This window comes from Ranitomeya imitator, chromosome 10, assembly GCF_032444005.1.
Source record: "Ranitomeya imitator isolate aRanImi1 chromosome 10, aRanImi1.pri, whole genome shotgun sequence".
Lineage (NCBI taxonomy): Eukaryota > Metazoa > Chordata > Amphibia > Anura > Dendrobatidae > Ranitomeya > Ranitomeya imitator.
The window spans coordinates 43,239,294-43,255,836 of NC_091291.1; the positions used below are offsets into that span (position 1 = coordinate 43,239,294).

The 16,543-nt window shown below is 43.1% G+C and overlaps 1 protein-coding gene across 2 annotated transcripts in view; it reads left to right on the plus strand.

The window, feature by feature from the left end:
- LOC138651723 (BAR/IMD domain-containing adapter protein 2-like) overlaps positions 1–16,543 on the plus strand; it is a 95,172-nt gene that overhangs the window by 23,811 nt on the left and 54,818 nt on the right. For both annotated transcript variants that reach the window (XM_069742145.1, XM_069742146.1), the window contains 2 exons: positions 4,246–4,321; positions 15,251–15,337. In XM_069742145.1, the coding sequence (XP_069598246.1) occupies positions 4,246–4,321; positions 15,251–15,337 (163 nt within the window). The remainder of the gene's footprint in view (positions 1–4,245; positions 4,322–15,250; positions 15,338–16,543) is intronic.

Sequence of the window (16,543 nt, forward strand, 5' to 3'; positions counted from 1 at the left end):
AACCTTGTCTCCCCCATCACCCAACTAAACTTTATTTAAAAAACAAACGTTACTTTTCTCACCCTTCCCAGGTCCATCACTGAGTCTCCTCCGCTGCTCCTGTGTCAATTATTGTCTGCAGCACTAACATTGCATTGTCAGTGCTGAAGCCAATAACGGACCCCAGCAGCGCTGTCCGAAGTGATGACATGAGCTGCTCAGAGCCACTGAGCTCACTGATTAGCTGCAGTGCTGTCGATGGGACATCAGCACTGCAGACAATAACAAACAGCGGATACTCATTGTTGGACCAGCTGAGGGTGAGTATACCCCAGTCTTGTTTGTTTGTTTTTTGTTTTGGTAGGTGTAACAGTTAGGCATGGGTCGCTAAAATTTTGAGATAGACCGACAGTTAAAGAAGTATCAGCATTTAACCCTGCTGTTCTGTTGGTCAAAAATGACCGACTTTGAACTTCAATATTCTTTAAAATGTTCAAGATGCGGCTCTGAAACCCGTGGCCGACCGACCCATCCTCATTTAAGTCAATCAACCACAAGTTTCAGAACCCCATCTTGAACACCCCAAAAAATACCAAAGTTCAAAATAGGTCTCCCCAGACCGAACAGAACAGCAGGGTTAAACCCAAGTGTTGTCAAAGAGAAGCGGTCAGTGAGCTGGTTGAGAAAAACATCCTTGGTATTGCTGGCTGCTGGAGATCTACAACTCTGAAAAAGACCAACTGTGTGATAACTGTGAAGACTTCCGTCCTCAGAAATGAGTTGGTGACACATTAAGGATTGTATGACACCTTCAGCCCTGTAGGATGTTCTAGTGAGGCTTGTCCAAATCTCTCAGTCTTGAAATTTTGAAAGTGGCTTGTACAATTTGGGAGATTGGCTGTTCTGAGGCCGGTAAGGGGGCTCAAGTTCGATCATTTCCTGCAAGGTGGTAGACTGACTGAGAAGAACTCCAGGATAACTAATAGGGGATAGAAGTGGATACCGGAGAGCAATGTCCCTTACTGGTAAGAGCGTTGACTGTGTGATTACCTGCTGAGATGAGATTGAGTGTCATGCTTGCCTGCTTGCTAAGTCGTTTGGAATAATTCCGTTAGCTACTTACATTGTGGTCAAAAGGACAAGCTATGGGTTCTGGGAATGACCATATAAAGTGGCTAGTGCAACTCAACAAGTACTTCCAGGTGGCCAAGCTTCCCCAATAACTTGCAGTAGAACTAAAGGATTGACAAAAATCAGCACCCATACTTGGCACAACCTGACTTTCTGTGGACCAGTAGAGTATTGCATGGTCTGTGCCTCTGCAGAGAAATGCAAGGTTAAAAGGGGTTCTCTTGGACAAACAAGTAATAACCTATCCACAGAAAGTCCGAATACTGGGACCAATCCCTAGATGGGGCACTTTTATCCCTATTAGAATGGAGCGAGCAGCAATGTGCACGTCCAACTACTGCACCATTAATTCTAAACTAAGCCAGCCTATTGTTCTCTTCAGCCCCGTAAGGAATGCATGTAACGGCCGGTTTCTACTACTGCTTAATTCTTTCAGGTATAAACATTCCTTGGTCTGCTGGTTGGTGCAGGTCCACCATCCAAGCTGTCAAGCCTCATTGATCAATAAGTTATCATTTGGATGAGTAATAGCCTGTTGTAACCAGAAAGCCTCTTTAAGTTTGATAACGTTCAAGTTCAGCACATTTAAGACTATTTTGCGACCATCAAGCACACTGTTCCATTGTGTCGGCTTATATCCATCAAGTATCCATGCCTCCTTGTAAAGAAATTAAAGCCTACTGTCATTCACCACAAATTCCGCAAGCACCTCTTGGGCTTCTTTCACACTTCCGTCGGTACGGGGCTGTCACAAAGCCTCGGCGCGACGTACCGACGGATGTTGTGAAAATTCTGTGCAACGTGGGTAGTGAATGCAGTGTTTCAACGCGTCCGCTGCCCACTGTATAATCCCAGGGAGGAGGGGGCGGCGTTCCGACCGCGCATGCGCTGTTGAAATTGCAGGACCCGACGAACGAAAAAACGTTCCCTTGAACGTTTTTTCGCTACGACGGTCCGCGAAATACCGACGCATCCAGTACACGGCGTATGGAACGTGTGTCCATACGTCACGATGCGTCGGTAATACAAGTCTATGTGCAAAAAACGCAACTTTGCAGGATGTGTTTTTTGCACAGAACGACGCATTGCCCCTAAATGACGGAAGTGTGAAAGTAGCCTTAGACAAGCAGCAAGTAACATCTGTGCTAAATGTAAAATCAATACTGTACATTTACGTTTTCATAATTCTTCTGTCATCTATTTTACACTAAAAAATTGTGCTATAGGAATATAGAGAGCAAAGCAAATGTTCGGTATTGATTTTACCAAACCCCATAAATATGGAGGCGGGGAAAAAAAATTATACAAATGTGTTTAAATGCACATTTTTTGAGGAAAGAGTTTTTTTTTAAAAGTGTTTAGGAAAAAAGAAAACGAGGCTACAATTAATTACGCATCCTGTTTGATTATTCTGTATGGTCCGACATTTTCTTTCTCTTTATCTTGCTGGACAATGGCAACTCGTATAGAATAAAGCGTCATTAATACTGGGTGTGAAGGGGGATCATTTTAATAGCTAATGTGGACCCCCTGTATGTTACAGCTGATGTGTAGACGAAAAAATGGGGCTGAATTAGCGATTGAAAATGATTGTTTTTGTTATCTACTGAAAGGGGGGTTCCTACCACATATAATATTGAAGACCTACCCTTATCAATTTCAGATCAGAGGGGTTGTCGCACTTGGCAGCCCCACTAATTATCTATATATATAATTGTCTAAGGGTTTAATTGTCTGTCTGTCCTGGAAATCCCGCGTCGCTGATTGGTCGAGGCCGCCAGGCCTCGACCAATCAGCGACAGGCACAGTCTCTGATTGGTCGAGGCCAGCCGGCCTCGACCAATCAGCGACGGGCACAGTCTGCCGCGAATTCTGGAATCATCATTGTCCTCCACTGCTGTCAAGTGCCGCCATTGTGTTGTCTAAGGGTCTAATTGTCTGTCTGTCTTGGATATCAGCCAATCAGCGATATTAGTGCGGGATTTAAACACCACTGACAGCGCAACATACATACATACATACATACATACATACATATTCTAGAATACCTGATGCGTTTGAATCGGGCCAACATCTAGTCTATATATATAATTGTCTAAGGGGTACTTCCGTCTGTCTGTCTGCAACTTCCATAACGGAAATCCTGCATCGCTGATTGGTCTCGCCAGCTGCCTGTCATGGCTGTCGCGACCAATCAGCGACGGGCACAGTCCGATTAGTCCCTCCCTACTCCCCTGCAGTCAGTGCCTGGCGCCCGCATACTCCCCTCCACTCACCGCTCACACAGGGTTAATGCCAGTGGTAACGGGCCGCGGGTACCGCACTCCGTTACCACTGCTATTAACCGTGTGTGCCCCAAAATTTTTACTATTGATGCTGCCTATGCAGCATCAATAGTAGAAAGATGTAATGTTAAAAATAATAAAAAAAAAAAAACCTGCTATGCTCACCTTCCATAGTCCGACTCACCCGACGGGATCCACCGAAGCAGTCCCTATGCGCGTGGCTGCCGCCATCTTCCGTTCCCAGGATGCTTTGCGAAATTACTCAGAAGACTTAGCGGTCTCGCGAGACCGCTAAGTCATCTGGGTAATTTCGCAATGCATCCTGGGAACGGAAGATGGCGGCAGCCACGCGCATAGGGACTGCTTCGGTGGATCCCGTCGGGTGAGTATATAACTATTTTTTATTTTAATTATCTTTTTTTTAACACGGATATGTGCCCACACTGCTATATTCTACGTGGGCTGTGTTATATACTGCGTGGGCAGTGTTATATACAGCGTGGCTGCTATATACTACGTGGCCAGTGTTATATACTACGTGGGCAGTGTTACATACCGCGTGGGCTGTGTTATATACTGCGTGGGCTGCGTTATATACCGCGTGGGCTGTGTTATATACCACGTGGCTGCTATATACTACGTGGGCAGTGTTATATACCGCTGGGCAGTGTTATATACCGAGTGGGCATTGTTATATACCGTGTGGGCTGCGTTATACACCGTGTGGCTGCTATATACTACGTGGTCAGCAACTATCCAGACTTTTGCCTTCGTATAATTGGAACATTTTTGATAACCATGACATTATGGCTTTATATGGATGAGTGATATCTTCTCCTTTCTTTCACAGGTTATATTAGACCAATTCAACCCAAGTCTTAAGAACTTTGTGACGATGGGCAAGCATTACGAGAAAGCACTTTCAGGTATTATTTTTTAGTTGGACATTTCCAAAATGTATGTGTAATACTAAGTATGGTATATTATTAAAGGGGATGGATGAAAAATACACATTGTCTGTCTAGTATGGGTATGATACAGTCTAGTGGCTTTTCTTTTGATCTAACATTATGTGGAATATGTATAAGTAAATATGTATGCACTACCCACAAAAAGTTAGGGGTATTTGACTTTTGGGCAAAATTTCAGGATAAACCTAAAATGCACACTAACATTTTCAGGTGAACTTAATGTGACCTTCTCTAAACTCTTGGATTCACATGTCTAACTGTTCAATGTTTCAGTACTTTTTTGCACAACTTGCTGTTCTTGAACAAGGAGCTTCATTGTGAACAATGTCCTTCGGAACCGGATGATGACTGTCACACAACTCCAGGCACATTTAAGGGAGGTGAGGGGCACCCAAGTGTCTTGTCAGACCATTCAAAACTATTTACATCAGCGTGGTCTGTGTGCTAGACGAAGGACCAGTGGGCCTCAGTGTTGATCACCAATGAAAGTCGTTTCACGCTGAGCAGAAATGATGGCCGCCAAAGATGCTGGAGACGTCAAGGAGAGCGCTATGCATCAGCCGCCGTTGGTGGTGGTGTTACAGTGTGGGCAAGTGTGCCTAGTTAATATAGAACTACACTTTGTGACAAGCCCCGACTACTGGGATAACATCATTAATCCAGTCACTGGGCCTCTGCCTGAACCACACAGACAACAATGCTCCAGTTCATCGAGGTTGCATCATTAGGGAACTGCTACTGGAGACTGGAGGACCTCAAAAGGACTAACCTGCACTTTCTCCAGAGCTAAATCCTATAGAAAACCTGTGAGATCAGCTGATTCGCCTTTTAGAGGTTCGTAACTCTGTACCCCAGAACCTCAGAGAGCTGAGGACCGCTCTTCTAGAAGAGTGGGAAGCCATGCCTCAGCAGACAATAACTCCACTTGTGAGCAGCAGGAGATGTCGTTGTCAAACTGTAATTGATGCCCAAGGCCACATGTCAAGTTACTGAGACACTGACATTTTTGTTGGGGTATACCCACCACTGTTATTGGCTTTTGTTTCAATAAATTGTTTAAGATGAGGAAATCACCATTGCTGCTTCTGCTTAAGTGCCCGGCTGTCATAGAATATCACTGTATTGTAAACTTTTGAAGTTTTCCAAAAATTTTACCTAAAAGCCAAATATCCCTATCTTTTTGTGAGCAGTGTATATTGTGCAAACTTCGCTTGGTCTCCACTTTGTGGCTGAGTTGCAGCGGTTCCTTCCAATTTTCAATAATGTCACTCACAGGTGATAGGGAAAGATTTAGGAGGAAGAAATGTCATGAACGGACTTGTTACACCGGTGGTTCCTTTTACAGGACCACACTGGTATCAGTGAGTTCTTTACCACCAGCCATTCTGTCACATGGGCCAAATCTTATACACCGGGAGAAATGGGGCCAGATGTTATATACTGGGGTCAATGGGGCCAGATGTTATACACCGGGGGCAATGGGGCCGGATGTTATACACCGGGGAGGCGGAGAAGGGCCGGATGTTATACACCGGGGGCATATTTGGCAGGATGTTATACATCGGGGGCAATGAGGCCGGATGTTATACATTGGGGCAATGGGACAGGATGTTATACACCGGGGCAAATGGGGCCAGATGTTATACATCGGGGCAATGGGGCTGGATGTCATACACCGGGGGCAATGGGGCCGGATGTTATATATCGGGGGGCAATGGTGCCAGATGTTATATATCGGGGGCAATGGAGCCAGATGTTATACATCGGGGCAATGGTGCCAGATGTTATATATCGGGGGCAATGGGGCCGGATGTTACGCACTGGGGAGAAAGGATGGAAATTAAACATTCCAGCTCCCGGTAGCTTGTTTTCACAATGGCCTCTAATAATATATAAGGAGCTGTGTTTTATTAGCGGCTCAAAGCCATTTGCATTACTCTTTTTTTCCTTGAGCCACGCCTGAATAAAAGTTATCGTAGGGTCAAGTGAGAATAACATGTCTCATAACTGTGCCATAGTTACAGCCCATTGAATTAGTCCATTTCTGTAGGGAAAAAAACTTGACATCTATCTGAAGCATGGCAGCAGTATATGAATTTAATTTCTGGTACTTCAGCTATTGGAAACTATTAACATTACACAGAATTTGGCAGTTATAAATGTAGACATATCCAGATACAGTCCAAAGCATTAGAGATATATTAAGAAAAACTTGAAGTTGAGGACGATTGAGAAAGACGAGATTCAAAGTCTCACACGCAACACCCTGATTAGAAATGTTATTGGTGCCGGACGTCCAACACATATGGACTGAATTGTTGATCCTCTTCTGTTAAAGTAAGAAAAACCTACAATGGTCACTGAAATAACTTAAAACTAACAAAAGTCATTTTAAATTTAATGAATATCAACTAATAAAATTCAGACTTTGCTTTTTTGCTTTTGAATTTTGGTTCAGTAGAAATAAAACTAAAAAATAAACTAATGAAAATGACCTGGACAAAATGATGGCACCCTTAACTTCTCAGCCTTTTGGCTAAGATCAAAGCGTAGTATTGTTCGAAAAGGTGGCTTTGGCCTGGGACGCCCTAGTAGATTGATAAAATAATATCTGCACACTGGGTACGCTGCGATGAGCAGTATGGCAAATGGCTTATATCGTCACCTGGTGGAGACCCTCAAAGCTATTAGGCTGGGATAGTTTGAAAGCCCAAGGTGCACAGTGTCCCAGGAGAGGTTACTCTGGGGTGCTTAAACTCTCTGGTCATGGGAAACCCACTGAATTCTATGGCACATTTGCACATCACTTTTCATTGACATTTTCTGAGCACACATCCTTAATCTGGGCCTTCTGGCAAGGACGGGGGAATTTTTAAATTTCTCGACAGAAGATCCAGTCAGTTTTTATACTGTAATTTTAATTGTTTTTCACTGTGTGTCACTTTTTGCATGTGTACTGTGTCAAGGACTTGTTGAGATGCGATTTCCTTATGAACCGCCTAGGGTAGAGGGAAATGGGTGGCCATCAGGTTCCGTTTCCCCCTAAAAAAAACCCAGTCTCCCCTCCTTGGAGTCTAGTTTGACTCCTGGTTTCACTTGGGTGGCAGCTCAGGTGCATGAAGGGAACAAAACTTGGACTTTCCCTGAGCCTCAGCGAAGCAACTAGTCCTGGTCCTTTGCTGTGGCCTTCTGGCTATTATTATTATTATTTATTGTTATAGGGCCATTTATTCCATGGCGCTTTACATGTGAGGAGTATACATAATAAAAACAAGTACAATAATCTTAACAATACAAGTCATAACTGGTACAGGAGGAATGAGGACCCTGCCCGTGAAGGCTCACAATCTACAAGGGATGGGTGAGGATACAGTAGGTGAGGGTAGACCTGGTCGTGCAGCGGTTTGGTCGATCAGTGGTTACTGCAGGTTGTAGGCTTGTCGGAAGAGGTGGGTCTTCAGGTTCTTTTTGAAGGTTTCGATGGTAGGCGAGAGTCTGATGTGTGGCTCCGAGGGATAGATAATGATTTGTCGTAGGCCCTTCTCCTTCTTGGAATAGAACGCATCCTTATGCACTGTTTTTTTTCACGTGGCCCTGTCACATTTTTCAGAGCACTGTGATGAGGATAACACAATCTCAGGCTTTAAAAAAACAAAACAGGAACATCAAGCAATTTGGAGATGTGTTATAGCTTTTACCTTTAACATGCTTGTCGATAATTTTCTTTGTAATCTCCTGAAACAACTCTGTCCTTAGCTTTCTTTGGTCCATGTTCAGTATGGTACGCACCATGATACCAAACAGCACAGTGACTACTTTTCACACTTTAAATAGACGGACTTACTACAAGTTTGTAGACACCTATGATATTAATTACAGGGCAGATACTAGTTTAACATGGTCCTAAGGTCAAATTATTTCAATCTTCCTAGGGGTACCATCTTTTCTTTTTTAAATTTTTCAGTTGAGCCACAATTTAAAATCTATGTCTGATTTTTATTAGATTTAAATTGAAACAGAAGGGTACCAACAATATTTTGTCCATGCATGTACCTCATTGAGTTGTCCTCTTGAGAGAAGCTTCTTAATATCCAATTCAACCATCAACCAGACCAGTCTCAGGAAGTACCTACTGACATCAAGCCTGGCGCTGAGCGGTGGTACCAGTAGTACGGCTTGTGACCACTAGGTCCACTGCCACGGTCAGGTGCCTGCAGCTAGTCAATAAAGACAAGCAGGGAACATCGGAAAATCAGCATTCAGCTGCAGTACAGGCTTCATTTTTTTGGCCAATTTTACATTTGTATTTAATTTTTGCTGATATTTGGGAAAAATGTAACAAAAAATAAAATTGTCTGATTCACATTATTTCTTACATCTGATTTATTATATATTATTAATAGCACAAAATGCCACTAAAGCTATATCTGTATATTGTATTACCTTCTAGTGCAGTGGTTTTTATATAAGGTATGTGTAATTTTGGGTTGGTGGAGGTGCATTGCAGGTGCACAGTTAGGGCCGCAGGTCTATTAAATTCTTTATTTGGCGTTAGTATTTATGCATTTAGTTTGTTATTGTGCCCCTATCCCCCCACATGAGATCTTTGTGGGGAATTATAACAATACATTATTTTCATTATTGCTGATTTTCAATTCTGAAGCTGAAATATCAGCCACAATTACAGTGTGAATACAACCTCCGGACACGCACTGCACAGCTGATATGGATGTGCTAAGACGCAGCAGCCACAGCGGATCGAATGATCAAGTGATCGCCAGGACCAGAGCAGAAAGTGCCACAGCTACTAAAGTATATATTTGTAAATTGCACGAACAGCAATTCCCTAATAGATGTCTATTGTCAGTCCCTTATAATCATACACTATATTGTCCACGGTGTATAACATATGGCTCCATTGCCCCCGGTGTACAACATTCGGCCCTATTGTCTCGGTGTATAGTATATGGACCGATTGTCTAGGTGTATAGCATTCAGCCCTATTGTCTCGGTGTATAACATTGGGCCCTATTGTCTCGGTGTATAACATTTGGCCCTATTGTCTCGGTGTATAACATTGGGCCCTATTGTCTCAGTGTATAACATTCGGCCCCATTAACCCCGGTGTATAGCTTATGGACCCATTGTCCCGGTGCATAACTTTCGACCCTATAATCTCAGTGTATAACATATGGCTATAGCATATGGTTCCATTGTCCCTGATGTATAACATTCAGCCCTATTGTCTCGGTGTATAGCATTCGGCCCTATTGTCTCGGTGTATAACATTCGGCCCTATTACCCCCAGTGTATAACATATGGATCCATTTCCCCCGGTGTATAACATACAGCCCTATTGTACATGGTGTATAACATTCGGCCCTACAGCCCCGGGTGTATAACATCAGTCTCCTGCCATGCCGCCATACCAGCGGAGCCCTGTAATAGGAGCCACCGTAATAAAAAGTCCACAAGTCCGTTCATGACATTTCTTCCTCCTAAATATTCCTCATCGCCTGTAAATGATATTATTGAGAAGTGGAAAAGTTTAGGAATCACAGACCATGTAATGTTATAGTGCGGGGTCACCGAATGCTGAGGAGCAGAAGGCAGAAAGGTCACCAACATTCTGCTGACTCTGTAACTACAGGGTCCAAACCTCTTGTGGTATTAACATCAGCACCAACACTGCGCCCCCGCCGGGAGCTTCATGACCGAGCATCTGCATGCAGCCGTACATCGCTAAGCACAATGCCGAGCATCGGATCAAGTGGTGTAAAGCTGCCACCACTGGACGTTAGAGAAGACGTGTTCTGTGCAGTGATGGAAAGCACTTCCCTGATGGAAGAGTATGGGTTTGGTGAATGCCAGGAGACTGTTACCTGCCTGTCTGTAGACATTGTGAACACTTGTACCTTCCAACTTTGTGGGAACAGTTTGGGGAAGGCCCTATTCTGTCCTCCATGACTATGGTCAGTGTACAAGGTCCATACAGACATGGTTGTGGCAGGTTGGTGTAGAAGAACATGATTGACCGAACATAGCTCGGGCCTCAACCCCAGCAAATATCTTTGGGATGAACTAGACTAGAGATTGTGAGCCCAGCCATCTCCTCCAACATAAGGGTCTGACCTCACACATGCTCTTCTGGATGATGGGGCAAAAAATTCCCAAAGACACTTCCAAAATCTTGTAGAAAGCAATTCCCAGAAATCATCAAGGTGGAACCTATGATTAAGGGCGTTTGTTGTGCCAGAAATGCATCAGGTTTTTAGAGTTTGCTTCACGGATCCACCTGTTTTAATGAAAATCTAAATAAAGAAAACTGTTTTTATCGGATGGATGTGCCAGCAATTTGCATTTCTTATTCTCCTGCATTCTTGGAATCTGGATTCGGCACCCTCCGACAGATATCCCAGTGCCCTTATTTGACAGCAGACGTGGGCAGAACCATATTGTTCTTTTCTCAAGAAGGGACCAACTCCATATCAACGCCTATGGATTTAGAATGGATTGTCGTAAAACCCCCTGGTGGTGTTACGTATAGCTGTACCCATACTTTTGCCCATAAAGGGTATGCGATTTGGCAAGATAAGAAGCCATGAAATCTATAAGTTACATTTACACGAGCATGTTTCTATTTGAAGGCATCTGAAGGTACAAGGAACAATTCCTAAGACAGCCGTCTGGACAAGACAACCCTGCTGTTGTCTGCGGTCTGGTGAGACCGATTTTGAACTTTGGTATTTTTTGGGGTGTTCAAGATGCGGTTCTGAAACTTGTGGTTGATTGACTTAAATGAGGATGGGTCGGTCGGCCACAGGTTTCAGAGCCGCATCTTGAATATTTTAAAGAATATTGAAGTTCAAGTCGGTCATTTTTGACCGAAAACAACAGCAGGGTTAATGAACTGCTATGTTTGTGCTTCAAAACATCCTACAGATTAGGATTCTCCTTGAATGAAGATAATAAAAACCACAAGTATGTCTGGTTCTGTGGCACCTTCCCATAGATTCTCAGCAACCTGTTGGGATCTGTCTCTAATTCTTGTGCTAGTTGGTTACGAAGCCCTGGGGTAGAAAATGCGTGTCGTCTGCCAGTTCATTGTTCAGTGCTAATCACGCTGATCCTGTAAGTCAAGTATTGCTCATAAAGAGTCTCAGACAAGTGCTTATGGCAGGAACTATATTAAAGGAAATGGATTTGTGCTTGCTCTTTGCCGTGCCCTTAGGGTCAGCCTTTTTTTGGTATTGTAAACTCTTTTATTACTAACAGAATCCCCATGCAATTATGTTTTTTGGGTGTAGAGAAGAATCAGTTGAACCAGTTACTAGGTAACACAGATTATTTTATAAGAACTCTGGTGAAAACCTATCTAATGCGCATCCGTTGCTTTAGATGACCTTCCATAACAAGCTGTCATGTGTGTACGTGAGAAATTACACTACTTATGGCTATTTTATGACTTACATTGAGGTTTTTCTTCTTTAGGCACCAAAATTTTTTTTCCTACGCTTGAAGATTTCCTACACAGAAGATATCCTGCTCCCTTAACTTTCAGAATCAATTCATCAATAGCAGGAGTAGCTTGTAGGCAGTTTACCGCAGTACTAACCAGTGTAGCTGTAAATCCAGCAGTAGGGTCTGCGGATTTGTCAATTGTGCTCGTCGAATGTGAAACTGCTGATGTCATTCTTCTACTGGAGATAAGCCACCAGTCAACGCAAACGTTATCACCTCTTCGCTAAATTCTAGAGAGACAGCCCCATTAAATGCCCCCTTCGGTTATTTGAAAATGATAAGTACCTTTTCACAGTTGAATATTAATGAGGCCATGTTCACACAGAGTTTTTTTTCACATGCTTTTTTAGAGCACATCCTTCCCAAAATCCTCCTAAAAAAAACTGCTTCAAAAACTAATGGTAGGCTCATCAAGTTCACTCCTATGGGAAATCTACTTTATGTGAAGAGTTTTTGGAACTTTTTTTTCTTCTCCTGAAGAGGTTTTGAAAAACGTCTGGTGAGGAAGAAGAAAGAACATGTCACTCCTTCAGATCAGCTCCTGATGGAATCTGCTACAATCTAGTCACTGTCCAATCAAAAGGCTGCAAAAAATGCGTCAGAAAAAAAAGCCTCTTATAAAAACTCTTCCAAACCTTCCCGGGAAAAGAAGGAGTATTTCTTGAAGCTGGTTCTGCTTGGAAAATTTGGTTTAAAACACTTCAGAAATGTCTATGTGCACTGTGAGCCTAATAACTTAGACTACTAGCTCCTTCTTAACAGGTTACACAGGAAGACTCTGACGAGCGAGCACTCTTCTCGCTGAGAGACTCGGCCAAGATGGCTGCTGACCGAACATCTAATGCCTATGGGGGCACCCACTGATTAATGGTCTGATTTTGGACATGTCTGATTTTGGACTGCCAACCACTTTGTTCTCCGGGAGATAAGCCACCGTCAGAGATGCCGGTCAGCAGCTTTCTCGTAGAAAACACAGGAGTGCTCAAACGAACAAGCACTTTTGTGTATGGGACGAAGATTACTATGCCTTTAGACAATTCTCGACTGCCCATATGATGATGTTATGCGTTTGGAAGCTTCTGTAGGAGTGTGGAAAGAAACCCATGAAAACACCAGGAGAACGTGCAAAGTTCATGTTTCTAGCAACACATTGTGGTGTCCATTCTTAACTGAAGATATGAGGAGACCACATCCACTCAGATGTTGGCCATCAAAAGGAGACAAAGCTGAAGTGTTGGGCCTACATGGCCTCCAGACGTATATCCTTAGATGTGACTGAATCATGGCATAAGTGCATGTAGTAAGGTCAGACATGGCGGCTTCTGTCGGAATTCTCATTTTACTATGATTTAATTATAGTGCGCGGACCAATTCCTGACAAACTCCGACTTTATTGAGAAACCTGCGCTGTCAGGAAGTGGAGTCACTGCCAGATGGTTCTGACGGGATGAATCACGTTCAGTTATATTATTAATCACTACTAGTCCTGTCATCATTCTTAAAGGGATTTGCTCATCTTCTGAACAGGAGCCTACCACTCCTCCACCTCCCCGCTACCTTCGTGCATTCCTGTTGCATCACTGGTCGAAACTATGCGCACTCAGGTGCTACGAGACTGATGAGACCCCAGAACACCAAAACTTTCTGTAGCATCAAAGAATCACTGCAGCACTGGATCAAGACAGCTTCAGAGCAGCGCTTACAAGATCTATAGGAAAGAGCTTGTAAAAGATAGAAAACCTGATTCACAGAAGACGAGGCAACCTTCTTCCACAGTGCCATGGACCAGTTATCATGGTCATGTGCCCATCTGCCTCATACAGTATGTCCTTGGTCTCCTCTGCTGTGGATGGTATCACTATCTGGCTGGAAAGCTTAGTTTTAAGCACGACTGTAGATACTGTTGAATATCACTAGTATTATGTCCTCCCTGATTTAATTGTCATTACATGCGCTACCTCTATTAAGTGAATGAGTCATCAGACAATGAGCTATTGTTTAAATCAGGTTTCATGTTGCATGTATTTTTTAAATATTTTTGCAAATGGTATTTCTTTCCATATCATAGTGTCTTTTAATAAAAAAATAGTAATCTTGCCATTTTCACACTGACCACTGGAATTGTTTGAGACTCCTATTTCCTGTGATTTCAGGAAGAGTTTTTCAGCAGGCGCATTATCACCAGAGGCAGGATTACAATGACAGGTAACATTTCTTTCAATACAGAGCTGAAAGCACAGGATCATTCACAGATGGTAATGTCAGAGCACCTCCTGCTCCCCTTATAACAGTGTTTCCCAAATGTTGGCCCCTAACTGATCATGGTGTCAGGATTTCCTTCGTTTGGCTCCGGGGATGGAATTATTATGGAGGAGTCAGAAGCTGCCGTAGGTTCTTTCTCCAGTGTAATGCTAAGAAAAACATGATCAGTTGGGGTCCTGAGGACTGGAGTTTGGGAGACACTGCTTTACAGAAACTTTTGCACACACTCATTAGATGCTTCAATAAAAAAGCGTAAGGTCTGAGTCAGTCTGCTGCTGCTAATGTACATGTGAATCTCCAGAAAGAGCAGGAATTAGGAGTCTAGAATAACGAAGTGACCAGTGTGAAAATTGCAAGATTTTTCATTTGTAATTGGTCTATTTGATGAGTTTACTCCTTATCTGAAATGTTATATATATACGGTATATATGTATATATATACGGTTATATCTATATATACAGTATGTGCGTGCATATCTCTCTCTTCTCTATCTCTCTATATATGTATATCTATATATATATATGTGTGTGTATGTATGTATATAGTATGTGTGTATATATATATATACGGTATATATATGGTTATATAATAATAATAATAATCTTTATTTTTATATAGCGCTAACATATTCCGCAGCGCTTTACAGTTTTGCACACATTATCATCACTGTCCCCGATGGGGCTCACAATCTAGAATCCCTATCAGTATGTCTTTGGAATGTGGGAGGAAACCGGAGTGCCCGGAGGAAACCCACGCAAACACGGAGAGAACATACAAACTCTTTGCAGATGTTGTCCTGGGTGGGATTAGAACCCAGGACCCCAGCGCTGCGTGCATATCTCTCTCATCTCTATCTCTATAAATATGTATATCTATATATATGTGTGTGTATGTATGTATATAGTATGTGTATATATATATATATATTTATATAATATATCCTGACGAGCAAAAGGGTAACAATGTTTTGAACTTCTGACTTTCAGGCTCCATATCTCTCCATCCCCCACAGCTCTGAACGTGAGACCACCATCATTTTATAGACAATCATCTTGGTTATCTCATACATAAACATTTTATATGTCTCCTCCTTGTTGCAGGTGTCACTGTTGCCGCAAAAGGTTATTTTGATGCCCTGGTGAAATTGGGAGAACTTGCCAGCATCAGTCAAGGATCTAAGGAGCTGGGTGAGTCGCATGTATTCACAATCTATATGCCCCCCGCTCTTGCTTTTGGCTTTTTACGTCCTACAAATATACTGTGTAAGATCCTTGAAGGTTGGAGATTCATGACCAAGCTGATTACACAGGAAGCGTTGCCTTCCTGCGGAGCGGCAGAGATTCCTGGTGTCTCCTCTCACTTCTAAGTGCTTGGCCGTAGGATATAGGGGGACAGTAACGTGAAGCGCCCGTCAGTGTCTCCTCTGTTCCTTCCTTGACGACTCTGCCAGCTCCCGGCTTTTCTTAATCACATTCCCCATTTTGCAGCCCAGGCAACCTGCTCAGTGCTAGAATGGCATGTGAGGGATGCGCAGACCGCCGGTGCCAGGGTTTCCTGTGGCCTCCCTCTTCATGCCAGGGTTACTTATTTCCATTAACACCTTTTGTTGCCCAAGTGACCTTCATATTGATGCAAAACACTTTGCTGTAAATCACGGTCTCTGTGCGGCTTTCCGTCATGAGGAAACCAGGCAGCATTCAGATCTGGCCATTATACCGCTGCTGAAGCCAATGAAACTCATGGCTTTATATTAAAAAAAATGGCCTCATTGTGGATGGGTCTGAGGAAGTGGAATTAGATTGTGAGTCCCATTGCTAACTGGCATGAAAAGCACTGATAAAGATATATTTTTTAACATGCTGGGAATGTGGTACAATAACCGATTCACACCCCTTTAAAGAGAACCTTTTAGCTGATCATGAGTGGCCACTTTTTGCTCTTATTTTATTCCAGCTGATCCACTGAGTTTTCTGTTTTTTGGATTTTTTAAATCGGCCATACGGTTCCAGAGATATGGGCCTTTTTATTGTAACCGTAATTCTCTTTACAATGGGGTGTGGCTTGCGGGGTTATTATGCAGATCAGCCTAAAGCCACGCCCCAGAGGATCCTATGAGCCACGCCCCCTATTAAAGACCATATAAATTAGTAGCAAGTAAAAAATCACCATATCTCTGGAACCGCATGGTGGATTTAAAAAATAGTAAAAGTGGGTTTATTAGGGGAGCAGCTAGAATAAAATAAGTGCAGAAACTGGGCAATTTTCATCCGGTGACAAATCCTCTTTAAACTCCTCTCTGGTTCTTGTAGTTTGCTTAGATGTCACATGATCAGCCGGTTGGGAAAGGGAGCCCGGCAGGGAGCAGTAGCTGACTTCCAAGGGTACACTACCTA